At 44.6% G+C, this 15,040-nt stretch overlaps 2 protein-coding genes and 1 pseudogene across 5 annotated transcripts; 2 read left to right on the top strand and 1 right to left on the bottom strand.

The window, feature by feature from the left end:
* Positions 1–1,879: 1,879 nt before the first annotated feature.
* RBM8A (RNA binding motif protein 8A) lies at positions 1,880–3,842 on the top strand. Of its 4 annotated transcripts, none has more exons than XM_086392287.1 (6): positions 1,880–1,973; positions 2,249–2,308; positions 2,437–2,511; positions 2,981–3,117; positions 3,386–3,522; positions 3,635–3,842. In XM_086392287.1, the coding sequence occupies exons 1-6, from the start codon at positions 1,907–1,909 to the stop codon at positions 3,678–3,680; spliced, it is 522 nt and encodes a 173-aa protein (XP_086248413.1). In that variant the 5' UTR covers positions 1,880–1,906; the 3' UTR covers positions 3,681–3,842. The 4 variants fall into 4 exon arrangements, with proteins under 4 accessions (XP_086248413.1, XP_086248412.1, XP_086248411.1 ...); XM_086392286.1 differs by having other exon boundaries at positions 2,434–2,511; XM_086392285.1 differs by having other exon boundaries at positions 1,880–2,010.
* A 130-nt stretch (positions 3,843–3,972) lies between these two features.
* LOC147376256 (gonadotropin-releasing hormone II receptor-like) lies at positions 3,973–8,958 on the bottom strand (annotated as a pseudogene).
* A 487-nt stretch (positions 8,959–9,445) lies between these two features.
* Positions 9,446–15,017, top strand: PEX11B (peroxisomal biogenesis factor 11 beta). The gene is made up of 4 exons (XM_086392282.1): positions 9,446–9,528; positions 10,322–10,437; positions 10,843–11,044; positions 13,813–15,017. The coding sequence occupies exons 1-4, from the start codon at positions 9,473–9,475 to the stop codon at positions 14,213–14,215; spliced, it is 777 nt and encodes a 258-aa protein (XP_086248408.1). The 5' UTR covers positions 9,446–9,472; the 3' UTR covers positions 14,216–15,017.
* The last annotated feature ends 23 nt before the right edge of the window (positions 15,018–15,040 follow it).

The following is a 15,040-nucleotide window of genomic DNA, read 5'->3' as shown; positions in this document are numbered from 1 at the left end:
AGTGAAGGATAGAACAGAGAAGACTCCTTTGAGTGACAGCAGTATTTCAGGGAGACCTACAGGATGGGGTTGAACCAGCCATGTGAAAAGCTGAAGGAAGCTCATCAGGGACAGAAAGTTACAAAATGTCCAGAGATGAGAAAGTGTACAAGATAGTTGAGTATAGGGAGTAAACATAGTTGAGAAAAGTATAGTAAAGTAATAGGTGAGAGGGAAGAATGGTGGTGAAACAGTATGGAGACACAGAGCAGGCTGTGAGTCTGAATTTTATTCTAAGTGCAAAAATAAGTAAGGGGGATATCAGTAGAGATGTGACTTTTTTTTTTTTAAAAAGAAGATTATACTATGTACGGTAGAGAATGGATTAATGTTTCTTAGTTTCAATACAACTGTTTTGCCTGGAAAGCAAAACAGCCTTACAAGCACAGTTTAAATGGAAGCCCTCCCTCAAATGCACTCTCCTTATTTCCAGTCCTATTAGAAACTTGTATTGCTGTAGTACCTTGTAACAGCAATGATCACTTTCATAATGTTATTATAAAGTGATTGATGCTGTACTTCCCCTTGTATTGCTAGCACCTCTTCTAATATTAGACACACATATAGGCATTCACAACTGATTTAAAAATTAATAAATAAGTGACTACTTATCCACTACTGTTTTTTAAGGCCTACGTCGGATTCCAGAATGTGGGGGCAATATTCTTTTTCGCCTCAACTCCTGGGTTTTTAAACGTGAAATGTCTGTACTATCCTCAAAGAAGCTAAAGCCTCTGTTTTATTTAAAATCACGACTTTTTCTTTTTAATTCCCAGAAGCGGTGGGTAGAATTTAAGAGACTATTTTTAATTTGGGGGGCGGGTGCGTGACCCCGGGTTTGCGGGATTTTAGTTCCCCCACCAGGAACTGAACGGGGCCCCCGAAGTAAAAATGTGGAGCCGCCAGGGAATTTCTTGAGACATTATTAAATTAAAAAAGAAAAGTTGATATGTGTCTCATCAGTAGTATTTCACGGGAAACCAGGTCGGCTGATTTTCTTGAGAGAAAGCCGATGCTGGGAGGGATTGGGGGCAGGAGGAGAAGGGGACGACAGAGGATGAGATGGCTGGATGGCATCACCGACTCGATGGACGTGAGTTTGAGTGAACTCTGGGAGCTGGTGATGGACAGGGAGGCCTGGCGTGCTGCGATTCAGGGGACACGACTGAGCGACTGAACTGAACTGAACAGTACGTTCCAGAAGCAGCTTTTTGAAGTAGCATTGCTGACTTTTTTTTTTTTTAATGCTTCCATCACAGATCCAGCTGCTCCTCGGTACAGTATAGGCCTGCAAGTTTTTAGAGAAAAAACTTTCTTCAGCTTCCATTTCCTGGTATGGAATGAAAAGAGACGAAAAGCAACCCGCTAATAAAAATTCGGCTGGGCTTCACAAGGAAATGGCAACCCCCTTCAGTATTCTTGCCTGGAGAACTCCATGGACAGAGGAGCCTGGCGGGCTACAGCCCACAGGATCGCAAAGAACTGATCCGACTTAGCGACTAACACTTTCACTTTTCACTGTTAGTAGTTACTCTTTGTTGGCTGCTCTGGTTAAGTTACTTAGTGTTAGGGGCTCAGTCAGGTCCGAAACTTTGGTTAAGAGGAACTCACTAGCCCCGCCCACCCCCTACCTCGCCGCACACGGGTGCCGCGCTCAGCTCATGACGCGCTCAAGATGGCTACAGTAACACTTCCGGTATCTTCCCAAACTAGGCCCGCCTCCATTGCGTATTTTTACCGCGCCGAGGGCGGGACCTAGTGTTAGTTTTTAATTGGTCAACTTGATTGATGACCTTTTCCCTCCGCGACAGTTTCCCGAGGAGCCAAGTGCCTGAGAGGCACGGACGAGAGTTGGAGGGAAGGAAAGATGGCGGACGTACTTGATCTTCATGAGGCTGGGGGCGAGGATTTCGCCATGGATGAGGATGGGGACGGTGAGGACAGTGGAGGCGGCTGCGGGAAGCGGGGAAGGTGCGAGAGAAGGACGTTTTAGGAAAATATAATCTTTCTCCCCATTGGGGAGGATACGAGCCAGGGAACCGGGTTCTGTTGGTTGGAGACTCCGCCCCCTTTGGGCGGAAGAGGGGCGGGCCGGGAAGGGACAGCCTGGAGGTGGTGGGATTTGCTTTCAGATAATGTCTTGCAGAGAGAATATTGTTGTAAACACCTGTTACCTTTTTCACTTATTCCTTTTCTTCTGGGGCTCCAGAGAGCATCCACAAACTAAAAGAAAAAGCGAAGAAACGGAAGGGCCGTGGCTTTGGCTCCGGTGAGTGTCTGTGGGTGGAATGGGGTCGAATGGAGAGAGCTACGAGTTTTGGAATCCCCATTCAGACCTACGGTGAACAGTGGGAGAAGGGGGATTTCCGGTGATCTGCTGTGTGTTTCTAATAGAAGAGGGGTCTCGAGCGCGGATGCGTGAGGATTATGACAGCGTGGAGCAGGATGGCGATGAACCCGGACCACAACGCTGTAAGTAAATGGAATCGGTAGGGATCTGTCTGTACAGAGTTAGGGACCAATGAAATAAAACCCAGTAGGAATGGAGCCCTGGGATTTCTTTGGAAGGAGTGATGCTAAAGCTGAAACTCCAGTACTTTGGCCACCTCATGCGAAGAGTTGACTCATTGGAAAAGACTCTGATGCTGGGAGGGATTGGGGGCAGGAGGAGAAGGAGACGACAGAGGATGAGATGGCTGGATGGCATCACTGACTCGATGGACGTGAGTCTGAGTGAACTCCGTGAGTTGGTGATGGACAGGGAGGCCTGGCGTGCTGTGATTCATGGGGTCACAAAAAGTCGGACACGACTGAGCGACTGAACTGAGGAATGGAGTCAGAGGTCGCTTAACCAATCTCTGTGGAGCCTGCACACACTTGTGTGATCTTGCTTAAGTGTTTCTTGTGCTCAAACAACTTTCCTTCGTTCCCCTACCTACAGCTGTTGAAGGTTGGATTCTCTTTGTCACTGGAGTCCATGAGGAAGCCACGGAAGAAGACATCCATGATAAATTTGCAGAGTATGGAGAAATAAAAAATATCCATCTCAATCTGGACAGACGTACAGGATATCTAAAGGTATCTTGAGCCATACTCCATTGCCTCTCTTCATCCATAACCCTTAGACAGCATTGGTAGTTCTCCAAAGTTGACTGTGGTTGGCCAAGAGTTGAAATAAAATGAGATTGGGAATTGATTGTTAGACATAGCAAAGAGGCAGAAACAGACAAGTTGTATGTATAATAGGGATGTGACATGCATTTGTTGTTTAAGGTTGATAGATTTTTCTAGTTGAGTAGAAAAAAGCTTGATGGAGTTTTGATAATCTGTCTTTTTCTTGTTCCAGGGGTATACTCTAGTTGAGTATGAAACATACAAGGAGGCCCAGGCTGCTATGGAGGGACTCAATGGCCAGGATTTGATGGGACAGCCAATCAGCGTGGACTGGTGTTTTGTTCGGGGTCCACCCAAGGGCAAGAGGAGGTAAAGTGCAGAGGGAAAAACATTATCTTAGTGGAAGGAGTATGAGCAAAGCAGAATAAGGACATAGTATTATGTTCGTCTCATGGGCCCTGCCCCTTTTCCTTCTTTGTAGAGGTGGTCGAAGACGCAGCAGGAGTCCAGACCGGAGACGTCGCTGACCTATCCTCTGTTGTTCAGGTGTTCTCTCCAGAGATTCCATTTGACCATGCAACCTTGGAGAAATACGGCTGGGGTGGAACTCACTGTGTTTATATTTAATCTCTTACCCTGTTTAGTGTTTCTTTTGAATTATGAATAAATGTACAATTTTTGTTTTCTAATTACTTAACTTCCCTTTTCTAATATTGCAAGCTCTGGAGTACTATTTACAGTGAGGCAGTATGGGTCACTGTGAAGATATTTCTCCCAGGGACTGAATTCTGTGTGAGTTTCTACGTTAGATAGTCTCCAGTGTCAGCTAGGGTCAAGTAGAGACACTGCTCAGTATTTCTTTTTCTTCGAAGCTAAGAGAGCAAGGGTAGAAGTAAGATGTTCTCATGACAGTAAGGAATAATCATTCTGTTCCTATATATGCTGTCCTGAGCAAGTGGTAACATAGAAATGTCTCTTTTTGCTCTCCTGCGTTTCTTGCTGCCACATTTGTTTGTACTTCTGTCTAAGAGCTTAAATCTCCTGTTGGGGCACTCTTCCAGAACCTCCTTCCCTGGAGGAGTCTATACTATGTTCTTGATGCCCTCTTCAGCACCCAAAGGTGAAGGCCCCATAGAGGAGAGGATCCAGAGGAGCACTGAGGAGGCCAAAGAGGAAAAAGATGTGGCTGAGGCTAGGAGGCACTTCAGTTAGCATGGTGGGAGAGAACCAGTACCAAAGACCCAGAAGGTAATAAGGTGTCCAGCAGAAGATGAAGGTCAGTAGGATAAGTAGGGCCAGTCGTAGGGCCCGATGATGAACACGGGAGTGATTGTATAAGGAGTGGCAGAGGGCAAATTCACCTGCAGGGGCTGGGAATTTAGAAAATTCACTCAAATTCAGAACCACTCAGCTTCTAAATTGATAGGCAGAAATTGTGAGATAGAGCTCTTCCCTCTATAAATAGAGAAGCTGCAAGCCCTCCTCCCCTTCCCAACCTGGGACTATATGCTCCCTTCCCGTCAGGGATTATGACAGACATGCTGGAAAAAAGGTTTCAATTTGAGGTGCTATGGTACACTGAAGCTACAAAGTCTGTTTGAAGTGTTGTTGGTGTCCAAGAGCAAAGGAGAATAGTGATCACCCTTCTTCTTAATTCTTGCCTAGCTAACTCAACTTCAGAGAATGATAGCTAGTGGCTGGTTAGAATTGAAGGCATTCAATGAAATTAGTGTGGTATTAGCTGCTAGAGATACAGTTTGTTGTTAGTCGCTAAGTTGCATCCAATTCTTTTGTGACCCCACAGGCTATAACCCACCAGGCTCCTCTGTCCATGGGGTTTCCCAGTCAAGAATACTGGAATGGGCTGCCATTTCATTCTGCAGGGGATCTTCCCAACCCAGGGATTGAACTCGAATGTTCTGCAGTGCAGGCAGATTATTTACCACTAAGCCACTGGGCAAGCCCCTTGGTTTGATAGATAGCTATCATATTAATGAGGCTAGACAATAGTTTTAGGGTAGGGGTTAGGGCCTGGAGGTTGGAGTCTCACCATGGTTCCCCTTCCTTGTCTGGGGAGTAGACACACTGCAGACAATGTGGCTATAGCAGATGGTCATTGCAATCAGTGGCAGCAGAAAGAGACAGCAGAAGATGAAGAGGTTGTAGATGATCTCTTGCCATTGAGTCTTGAAGCTGCCTTTGGTGACACACCGAGTGAAGGGACCTGGACCAGCGCGTCAGATGGTACGGAACAGGAACAGCTAGATTGGAGTCAAGGACTATTAGAACTGGTCTCCCTTCCTTTTCCCCTGCCAAGCTACCTACCAATTCAACACTGTCTCCTCCCGATTAATTCATTCTTTTGTGTGTGTGTGATTGTCAAGAAATTTGGGAGCTAATATAGTGCATAATCTCAATCCATTCTTAATTCCCTGCAGTGCTGAGTAATGGTACATCCGTGGTGCCATATTTAAAAGGTTAGAAATATATCTTGAAAATCTCTATTTTCCTCTTAGGGTATGCTTATTAAATCCAGAACTTAAAGGATCCTGTCTTTTGAGTACTATCTACCATTTTATAAGAGGATATCTCTACCACCTCACCCACATTTTTTTTCCCTCACCATTTTTAGCTGAAATTATTTTCCTGATGTGTCTGTGATTAATTCTGTGGGAAAAAGAAATCTTACATAAAATGGGAGGTGCTAGAGTTGCAGGCTATTTTGCAGTCACTCTCTAAAGTGACTTTAGTAATAGTCCTATGTACAATAATTATAATGGTGAAATAACAATAAAATTTAACATTTTCCAAATGTGGTTGGCTGCCTCTCCTTTTTTTGGTAAACTAGTTTTTGGCTTGAATCAGTAAAGAGCATTTTTCAATTGAGAGCTTCAGGGTTTGTACCTTAGTTCAGGTAAGGTAGATTGAGTCAGTATTAGTTTGATAAAAGGCAAACTTAGTAGGTATCAAATTCCTAGGTATGAGGCCTTTCAGAAAGGGATTTCAGCTGGCATGAGGGACTTTTAGGAAAAGTGAATAGTTTTAGTCACAGACATGATTTTATGAACTGATTGGAGTTATGACCAGGCTATTCTAGTTGGGGAGTGGTCTTTCCTTTACTCCTATCTTGAGTCCATATATTCCTGGATGGGTTTTTTTTTTTTCTTTTGGTGGTGGGGCTGGGGGGCGGGGGCAGGGGGAGCGCTGTGGTGAGGGTGGTGTGTGTGCATGGCTTGGCACTATACCTAGAAACATCTGACTTGTGAGAAGGTTTAAAAATAGGCAAGGTTCGGGGACTTATATTTTAGTCCAGCCTCTGACTATTTTATATGCATTTTATATTTTACCACCTACTATAGAAACCTTTACTTCTGATACTTGGAAATGAGTCTACGAAAATAATTTCTAACTACACCAATATTCCCTTGACCATGCTAACAATTTTTAATTGACATATTTTAAATGCAACATACGGGCATTGCAGGTTGATAATTTTTTTTTAAAGAGGTTGATAATTTGGAACCCAAAATAACACTTTTTGCACCTGAATCATGTTACCATCAGTTTGCTATTGAAGCAAATAGAAATTGCATTATTGGACTGTCAGTCTCCAAGGAAGGATGAAATTCATCTATTCCATAATCTTGTTGTCTATGGATTTCAAGTGATTTAGCCAAAGTTATCCAGCTAGTTAGTGGTAGAGCCTAGACTCAGAAAAAAACAGAGCAAAGTAATACAAACAACAAAAACAGTCCTAATTCTAATTCCCAGTCCACTTCTAAAATTCATTTCATATAAACCCAATTAATTTCTTTTGCACTGAGGCAACAGGCAAAGGGGTCCTGTTTACAACATACTGTTGGAAGCAGTATTTTTTGTTTGTCTTAGAACTGCAGTCAGACTAACTTTTGGTAGTTATATTTCTAATATTTGAGGATTTAAGAATCCAATCTTAAATGTGACTACAATGCATTATTCCAGAGACTGAAATGTTACCCCTCTCCCTGACATAATCCCAACCACAGGCTCAGAGATGCTGCTTTACTCCCTTTTCCCAGATGGTGTTAGTGGTTTTGTTTTGAAGGAATTGCTCCATATTTAGCTTTTTTTTTTTCTTCTAGATTTATAGTTTGTTTTCAATACTGAGATTTGATGAATTGGCACTCAAGTTCAGATGCACCCTTTTGTTTCCATTTTGACACAATAAAGCTAGAGTAAAAAATACAAATCTGATTATGTTACTCTACCTTTTACTTAGTGTTTCCCCACTGCCCTTAGGATAAAGTACAAGCTTAATATTTGTGAAATTGGTTCTTCCTTCCCCTCCAGGCTCATTACTTGCCATTTTCTAGCCCTCAACTTTAACTGCGATTACTTTTGAGATTTTCTACCCTCCACCTTCTCCAGCATTCCTCCTGCTTTGTCTTAACACCTATCTTTCAAGAATGAAATTTTGATATCTCTAGGAAGTCAGGAAGCTTTCCCTGAATGACCAAAAGTGGGTCAGACACCCCCCATTGTTCCTTAGCTCCTTAAGCTTAGCTTTAGCATAACACTTAACTGGACATTATATTGTAATTGCCTACTTATTTGACTCTGCACTCATCTGTAAATTTCTTGAAGGCAAGACTTTGTTGCTCTATCCTTGATAGAGCATTTAATGCACCTGGGGGAACTGCATTTTTTTTTTTTAATTGGTGAATGAAGGTATCACAAAGTTTTACCCAAAGTCCCGGATTTCACTCTTTTTTTATTTTTTTTTTAGTTTTCTTGTCACTGTCTTAATGTCTTCCCAAGGAGGACACTCCATGCTCTGAAGCTTTCCTGCAATAATCTGAAGAAGGTGGGCCTACGATGATGCAAAGAGGTGGAAGCCAAGTGTAGTAAAAACAAAGACTCAATAGAAATACAAATTAACATGCAATGATCTTAACTAGCAAAAGAGCAGAGGCTCCCACCCTGAGGATTAATGTTGACCATGGCCAAGCACACCCCTTGAATCCAGAGGCTCATGTTGTGTACTCAAATTCTTGTCCAGTCTAGCCCTGAGTCCCTAGTCACTCACCTGGGGCAAGGTGAGCAGGAAGCTGAGTCCCCAGGCTACCCCAAGAAGTTTCCTTCCAGCTGAGCGCGGTCCAAACGGGTGGAGTACGGCTGCCTGGTGGTCGAGCCCAATAACCAGGCAGGAAAGCTGCGGCATACATGGCCACTAGTTTCAGGAACACGAGTGTCCGACATGTAATGTCCCCGGCCAGCCATTGAACAGTGATATTCCAGGTCGCATCTGGGGGCATAACCACAAAAGTGACCAGTAAGTCGGCAACTGCTAAATGGGCGAACAGTCGTCGTACCGGAGAGGGACAGAGCTGGCTGGGTTGCGGCCGTTTCACTGACCACAGCACGGCCAGGTTCCCTCCAGCCGAAGAAACAAACAGCACGACAGTCACTCCCATTCGCACCTCGGCGGCAACTGAGAAGGTGGGTAGCTCTGCGCCCTCCACCTCTATTCCTGATCCTACCCAGACCTCCTCCCCCGCCGCTGATGACCCCCAAGGGGTGACGTTGCCTGCAGACATGGTGACCTGGAAAGAAAAGGGGCGGGGCGATGAAGTGTGGATCTGAAGAGGTAAGCTGCGTTCAGTTTCTTCTCCCTCCTCAGGATATGACATGGTTATTTTGCGAATTTCGTCCACTAAAGCGTCTATCTCTGGAGACTCCGTCTGTAATCTGGAGGTCACCTGTCCAACTGTCAGGGGCTTGTAGGGACTAGGAAGGAATCTGGTGCTGACTTCTACTACCGCAGGCTCCTTTAGCCCCCTGGAGCCCTGAATTCGATAGGAGCGTGAGAGTGAGTGTGTGTGTGTGTGTGCTGCGAGTGTCCCGCTGTAAGCACCCTTGGGTCAGGGGCAACCCCATCCTAGTGGTCCTGGAGAGAGCACTGCGGCGCCTTTTCGCTCCGCCCCGACTTCTGCAAGCCTCGCCCTTGGTCCAGAATATTTAAAGAAGACTGTGCCTCTGGAGGCTTGCTCAGGAAATAGAGATCTTCTGATTAGAGAACGAGACGACGGAGACCACGCACACACACACACACACCCCTCCACCTCCCCCAGTACGCCCTGCCAAACACACAAACCATGCAGATGTAGCCCCAGAGACAAGTGCTTCTCGTTCTGAAATTACGTTTCAGGGGCCGGCTCCACTCGCTTTATTTTCTGATGATGTTTGTCCCTCGTGCGGCACCGTTGGGTCGTCCGGGAGGCGTGACTAGGGGCGGGAAGCGAGGCGGGAGCGGAGCTGCAGAACGGGTGCTGCCGCTGTCATGGACGCCTGGGTCCGCTTCAGCGCCCAGAGCCAGGCCCGGGAGCGACTGTGTAGGTGCGGCCCGAATAGGAAAGGGGGGCTGGCGGGCGGGCAGAGGAAGAGCCTCGTGAGGCGAGGTCAGTTCACACTACGGGGGTCAAAAAGGGTCAACTCGGGCTACGGGGGCCCGGACGGACCGCGAGGGGCTGATTTGAGCCGGCCGCGAGGCCTTGATTCGTTCCTGCTCGTGAGAAAGATGGGGAAACTGAGGCACGAGTGGGCCAGCGGGGAGGCGGCTCAGGGTTGTGTGTTCACATAAGACCAACACTTTCCTCCCTGGGCGACGGTGGGAGGAGGAGCGTTCTCCCCGTGACAGATAGCGATCTGGACTATGTCTTCAGAGTTAAGGAGGCACTCCTGAGTTCCCTTTGGCCCCTCTACCCTACTGTCACCCACGAGCTCCTCCACGTCCGCCCTGCCTTCTAGTCTTCATTCATCTCAAGGGCCTTAGTTCACCTATTTTGAAGACTAACCTGTTCTTCAGCTATCTCTCACCCCCTCACAGAACATTACACACTCACACTGAGGTGCTTGTGATCTTGCGGTGGTCCTCCTGCCTTCTTCACCGTCCTTTTCAGGCTGCATCATTGTTAAATCCCTTATTTCTTCAATTCGAAGTAGTGTTTCCCAGCCCCTACTAGGCTCCTTTATATCCTCGATGCCCTTTGGAGAAACTAAGATACAGGCCTGAAGAGAAGGAAAGGGAATGGTCTCAAACTGGGAAGGGGGTGATCCATGGTTGCCTTTTGGAGGACATTTTTGAGGGGGAGATAAAGGAGGTCTCTACCTTACCTTACCTCTCCTCCAGGGCTGCCCAATATGCTTGCTCCCTTCTTGGCCATGCACTGCAGAAACATGGGGCCAGTCCTGAGTTACAGAAACAGATTCGACAACTGGAAGGTCATCTGAGCCTAGGAAGAAAGCGTAAGTAACTAGGCCTTTCCTTTTATTACTCCACACTTCTTCCATCCCCAGCCATTATTCCTTAGTCCCTCCTTCCTATTTTTGACCAGTGCCAATTCATCATGGTTTGCCTTATCTGTACTTATCCTGTGCAGGCCTCCCAGCTGAGAAAAGAGAGCAGGGATAAGGTCAGTGAGGGATTGGAGAGAATGAGGCAGATTTGAGAAAGCTAAACTGGGACACAAATTAATAAAAAATTTGAACTAAAAAGGATTGAACTTTCTGCTGTTTTTTAAAAAATTGTTTATTATTGTTTCTATCACTTGCCTGACTTTGATTCTCTTGCTTTCTCTCTTTCTCTATATCTTGCTCTCTGTTTGCCTTTCTACTTTCAAATCCTTGCTTTCCGTTGCTAATCTCCACAAGTTCTACGCCTCGGTAACTCAGCAGATGCCCTTGAGTCAGCCAAACGAGCTGTGCACCTATCAGATGTTGTCCTGAGATTCTGCATCACTGTTAGTCATCTCAATAGAGCCTTGTACTTCGCCTGTGACAATGTCCTTTGGGCTGGGAAGTCTGGACTCGCTCCCCGTGTGGATCAGGAGAAGTGGGCCCAGCGTTCTTTCAGGTTTGATATTCTTTTATCCTACAAGGTCTATCGTATTCTTCATACTGCCTGCCTTGCCTTTCATGAGAGAACGATCTTTTAGGGTCTTCCCAGAATGTACACATCTGAATCACTTGGCTTCCAATCTTCATTTAGATCTTAAACCATCAGAGAATAATGAATGGGGGCAGATGGAAGATGGATGCTCTTTCATGGTGAATGACTAAGATTGGACAAGACTAGATATTAATTATATTGCTTCGATTCTTCTTCTGTCTATACCACAGATTTATGCCCCTCCCTGTCTACACATTCATTCATTCTAAAAATACTTAGTAACTGCTTACTGTGAGCCAGGGAATAAAGCAAAGAGCTAAGTAGATATGGTTCCTGCTCTCATGAAACTTCTAGTTTAGTAGGGGAGTCTGATATTAAAACAAATAATCACCAAACCGAATATTTGTGGGAAAGTATAGGATGTTAGCCCCTGGAGGAGGGCATGACAACCCACTCCAGTATTCTTGCCTGGAGGATTCCATGGACAGAGGAGCCTGGCAAGATACAGTCCATAGCGTCAGAGTTGGACACAACTGAAGTGACTTAGCACGTATATAGGATGTTAAAGCTATATAACAGGGGGAGCTAATCTAGATAGAAAGGTCAGGAAAAAAAGAACCCTTTGAGAAAAATTTTATTTCAGACCTGAAGTCTGAGTAGAAGTTATACAAAGCAAGCAGTAGAAAGAAGAAACAGAAAATAACTCATTCTAAGGCCTTGAGGCAGAAAGACTTCTTGGAATTAAAGAGGTGGAAAGAAAGCCAGTGTGGTTGACAGTATTGAGGAAGGGCATAAGTTCAAACTGGAGAGGTAGACCAGGGCTAGATCATTCATGCAAGGTTGTCTAGGTAATGGTAGGATTTTTTTCATTTAGTTTTGTTTAAATTTTAAGTCCAGTGGTTCTGAGCAGGTATGTGACATGATTCAAATTGCATTTAGAAGATCTGTCTTTCTATACTGTGGAAAATGGATTGCAGTAGCACTAAAGAGGAGAAGATTCTCTAATGTGACCATGAAATGATGTTGGCTTGGATTAAAGAGCAGGCTGGTAGTGAAGGTGGAAAGGAATATGATTTGAGAATAAAATTTTCTGTCTATATATTACCTATATTTGTTTTTTGCTTCCCTATGATTCACTTTGTTATTTACACTATATTGCTTCTTTCCATCTCTGCTTATGTCCTGCTTTTCATCTTTCTCGGTGATTTACAATTATAACAAGGCTTATGGTATATGAGGGGTGGGGGCAGAGGCATGGATAGAATGGTATGGAAAAGCAACTCTAGAAGAGTTTCTATGCCCTGTCTACTCTTTCATTCCATAAATATTTCTTTAGCTCTTACTACGTGCTAGGCCTAAGTCTAGACACAAGGATGCAGTGGTAAAGACAAACAAGATCCTTGCTCCTATGGGGCTTACATTGTAATGGGAAGGGACAAAGACACGGTAAATAAGAAAAACATCAGAGAGTGGTAAATGCTGTGCAGGAAATTAAAATAGGGTCAAGTGATAAGATGGTAAATGGCTTGCTACTTTAGAATGGGCGGTCAGAGAAGACCTCTCTGAAGAGGTGACATTTAAGCTCAGACATGAAGTGCAAGGAAGAGCCAGCCATGTGAAGGTTTCGGAGGGAGAATATTCCAGATTGAGGGACTAGGTAATGTAAAGGTCCTAAAGCAGGAATCACTGAATGGGATCAAAATATAAAAAGAAACCAGTGTTGTTGGAGCCTAGTGGTTGAGGGAAAGAATGGTACAAGATAGAGCGGCAGAGTCACTTGTTGAGTTCTGTAGTATTTTATTCTAAATGTGATAGGAAGGAAACCATCAAGAATTTTAAGAAAGGGTATATTGTGATATACATTTATGCCAGCTGTTATATGAAATTAGATTGTTAGGTGTGGTGGGCAAGAGTGACCATGGGGAAACCAGTTAAAAGACTGAAGTAGTAGTTCAAGCAAGAGATGATGGTTGGTTAGACTAGTGGTCCCCAACCTTCTTGGCACCAGGAACCAGTTTTGTGGAAAATTTTTCCACAGACCAAGGGGGTGCAAGCAATAGGGAGAGGCTGTATATACAGATGAAGCTTTGCTGGCTTACCTGCCAGTCACCTCCTGCTGTACTGCCCAGTTCCAGGGATTGGGGACCCCTGGCTTAGACTATGGTCTGAGTATAATAGATAGATGTGATTGAATTCAGGGTCTATATTAGAGGTAAGACAGTTATACTGAATACAGATCACTGTTTTCAGAATGGATTTAAAAAAATTTTTTTAATGTAGGCTGTTCTTAAGGAATTTATAATCTAAAACATTTGGCAAGCTTGGCTTCTTTTTTATTTTTTCTCCTTTTAACAAAAGGATTGGATTTAAATTATGTGTGTGAATCTTTGAAACAACTGAAGCTGTTCTTTTTTTTAAAAAAGGTTGCATTATTGTAGTTCAGGTTGAATGCCTGTGTGCTAATGGGTTGCCAAGTGGAAAAGTGAAATTTGAGGTTAATCTTGGACTATTTCATGATCTTCATTACTTTTAAACCAAGATCTTAAGGTACACATACATAAACACATTAGTTACAGAAAGATGGAAGGACATTTCTAATGGTAATAACATTTACTTCTGATATTCTAATGTATAATCTGTTGCACTATGAGGGAAAAAAGTTTAGGTGTTCTGTTGGATTTGCTAGGTGGGTATATGTACCCATCCTGATCCTTCTTCCCTGTGTATCCCAGGTACTATCTGTTTTCCCTCATCATGAATTTGAGCCGTGATGCTTATGAGATCCGCCTACTGATGGAACAAGAGTCTTCAGCTTGTAGCCGGCGACTGAAGGGTTCTGGAGGAGTCCCAGGAGGAATTGAAACTGGAGGACCTGGGGGTCCAGGGATTCCAGGAGGAGGTCTGCCTCAGGTGGCTCTGAAGCTTCGGCTCCGGGTCCTGCTGCTGGCTCGGGTCCTTCGGGGTCATCCCCCTCTCCTGCTGGATGTGGTCAGAAATGCCTGTGATCTCTTCATCCCACTGGACAAACTAGGCCTCTGGCGCTGTGGCCCTGGGATTGTGGGGCTTTGTGGCCTCGTGTCCTCCATCCTGTCTATTCTCACCCTAATCTGCCCTTGGCTACGACTCAAGCCCTGATATGCTGGTACAGGATAAGGAGGGGACCTGAATTGGTGAGATGGAATTTTATAGATCGTCCCTGTGTCCCAGCCTCATTCTAACTCCACTCCTTGGTTAAAGTTAAAAATCCAGAGATTTGGGAATAAAAGGAAGGAGCTTTGGGGAAGATGAGATGAGGAAAGGTGATTTGTGAAATCAACTGGATGATTCAGATGTTCAGATCTGCTGGAGCTTTTGTTCTTTTCCTCCTTCATTGCATTGCCTGTGTCTCTCCTGACTCTTCTTACTGTCTCTTAAGTCTGTTTAAGATTCTATCTCTGTATCCCCTTTGTACCTTCTCAGCCCCCTGTCATAGGAATTTAATCAGCAGAATTACTTTTTGGTATGGGAAGTAGAAGGTATGGTCTGTAATATTCTAATTGCCTTCTTCCTTTTCCTCACAAAAGTGATTTGTGGCAGTTATTTTTGCCTCCAGACTCCAGACCATAATTTTAAAGGCTTTGTGTCTCAGTGGGCTCTTCCCACATGCACCAGAAGTACTTTCATGCTTCCTTTTCCTCGCTCATGTCTACCTCACTGCCCTCCCTCATGATTTGCCATTCCCCTTCTTTCTACTCACACCTGCAAATTTCTGCTTACACTTTGATTTCATGGCTTTGTTCTGGCCTTTCCATACCCCTTCTTTGCCTATCCAGAATGATGCTATGTTTAGCATCCTGTAAATATTGTACAATGATTCTGTGTAAATAGCTGAGGCCCAAGCCCATGATGGACAGCAAGCCTTCCAGGTTAGCAGATTAAAGATCAATTTGCTCATTGATATTTGGTCTGGTCCTGTGTGTT

This window comes from Bos grunniens, chromosome 3 (genome assembly GCF_055505025.1).
Source record: "Bos grunniens cultivar Pamir isolate PY7600 chromosome 3, Bosgru_T2T1.0, whole genome shotgun sequence".
Taxonomy (NCBI): domain Eukaryota; kingdom Metazoa; phylum Chordata; class Mammalia; order Artiodactyla; family Bovidae; genus Bos; species Bos grunniens.
This window is presented reverse-complemented; position numbering and strand designations above follow the sequence as displayed.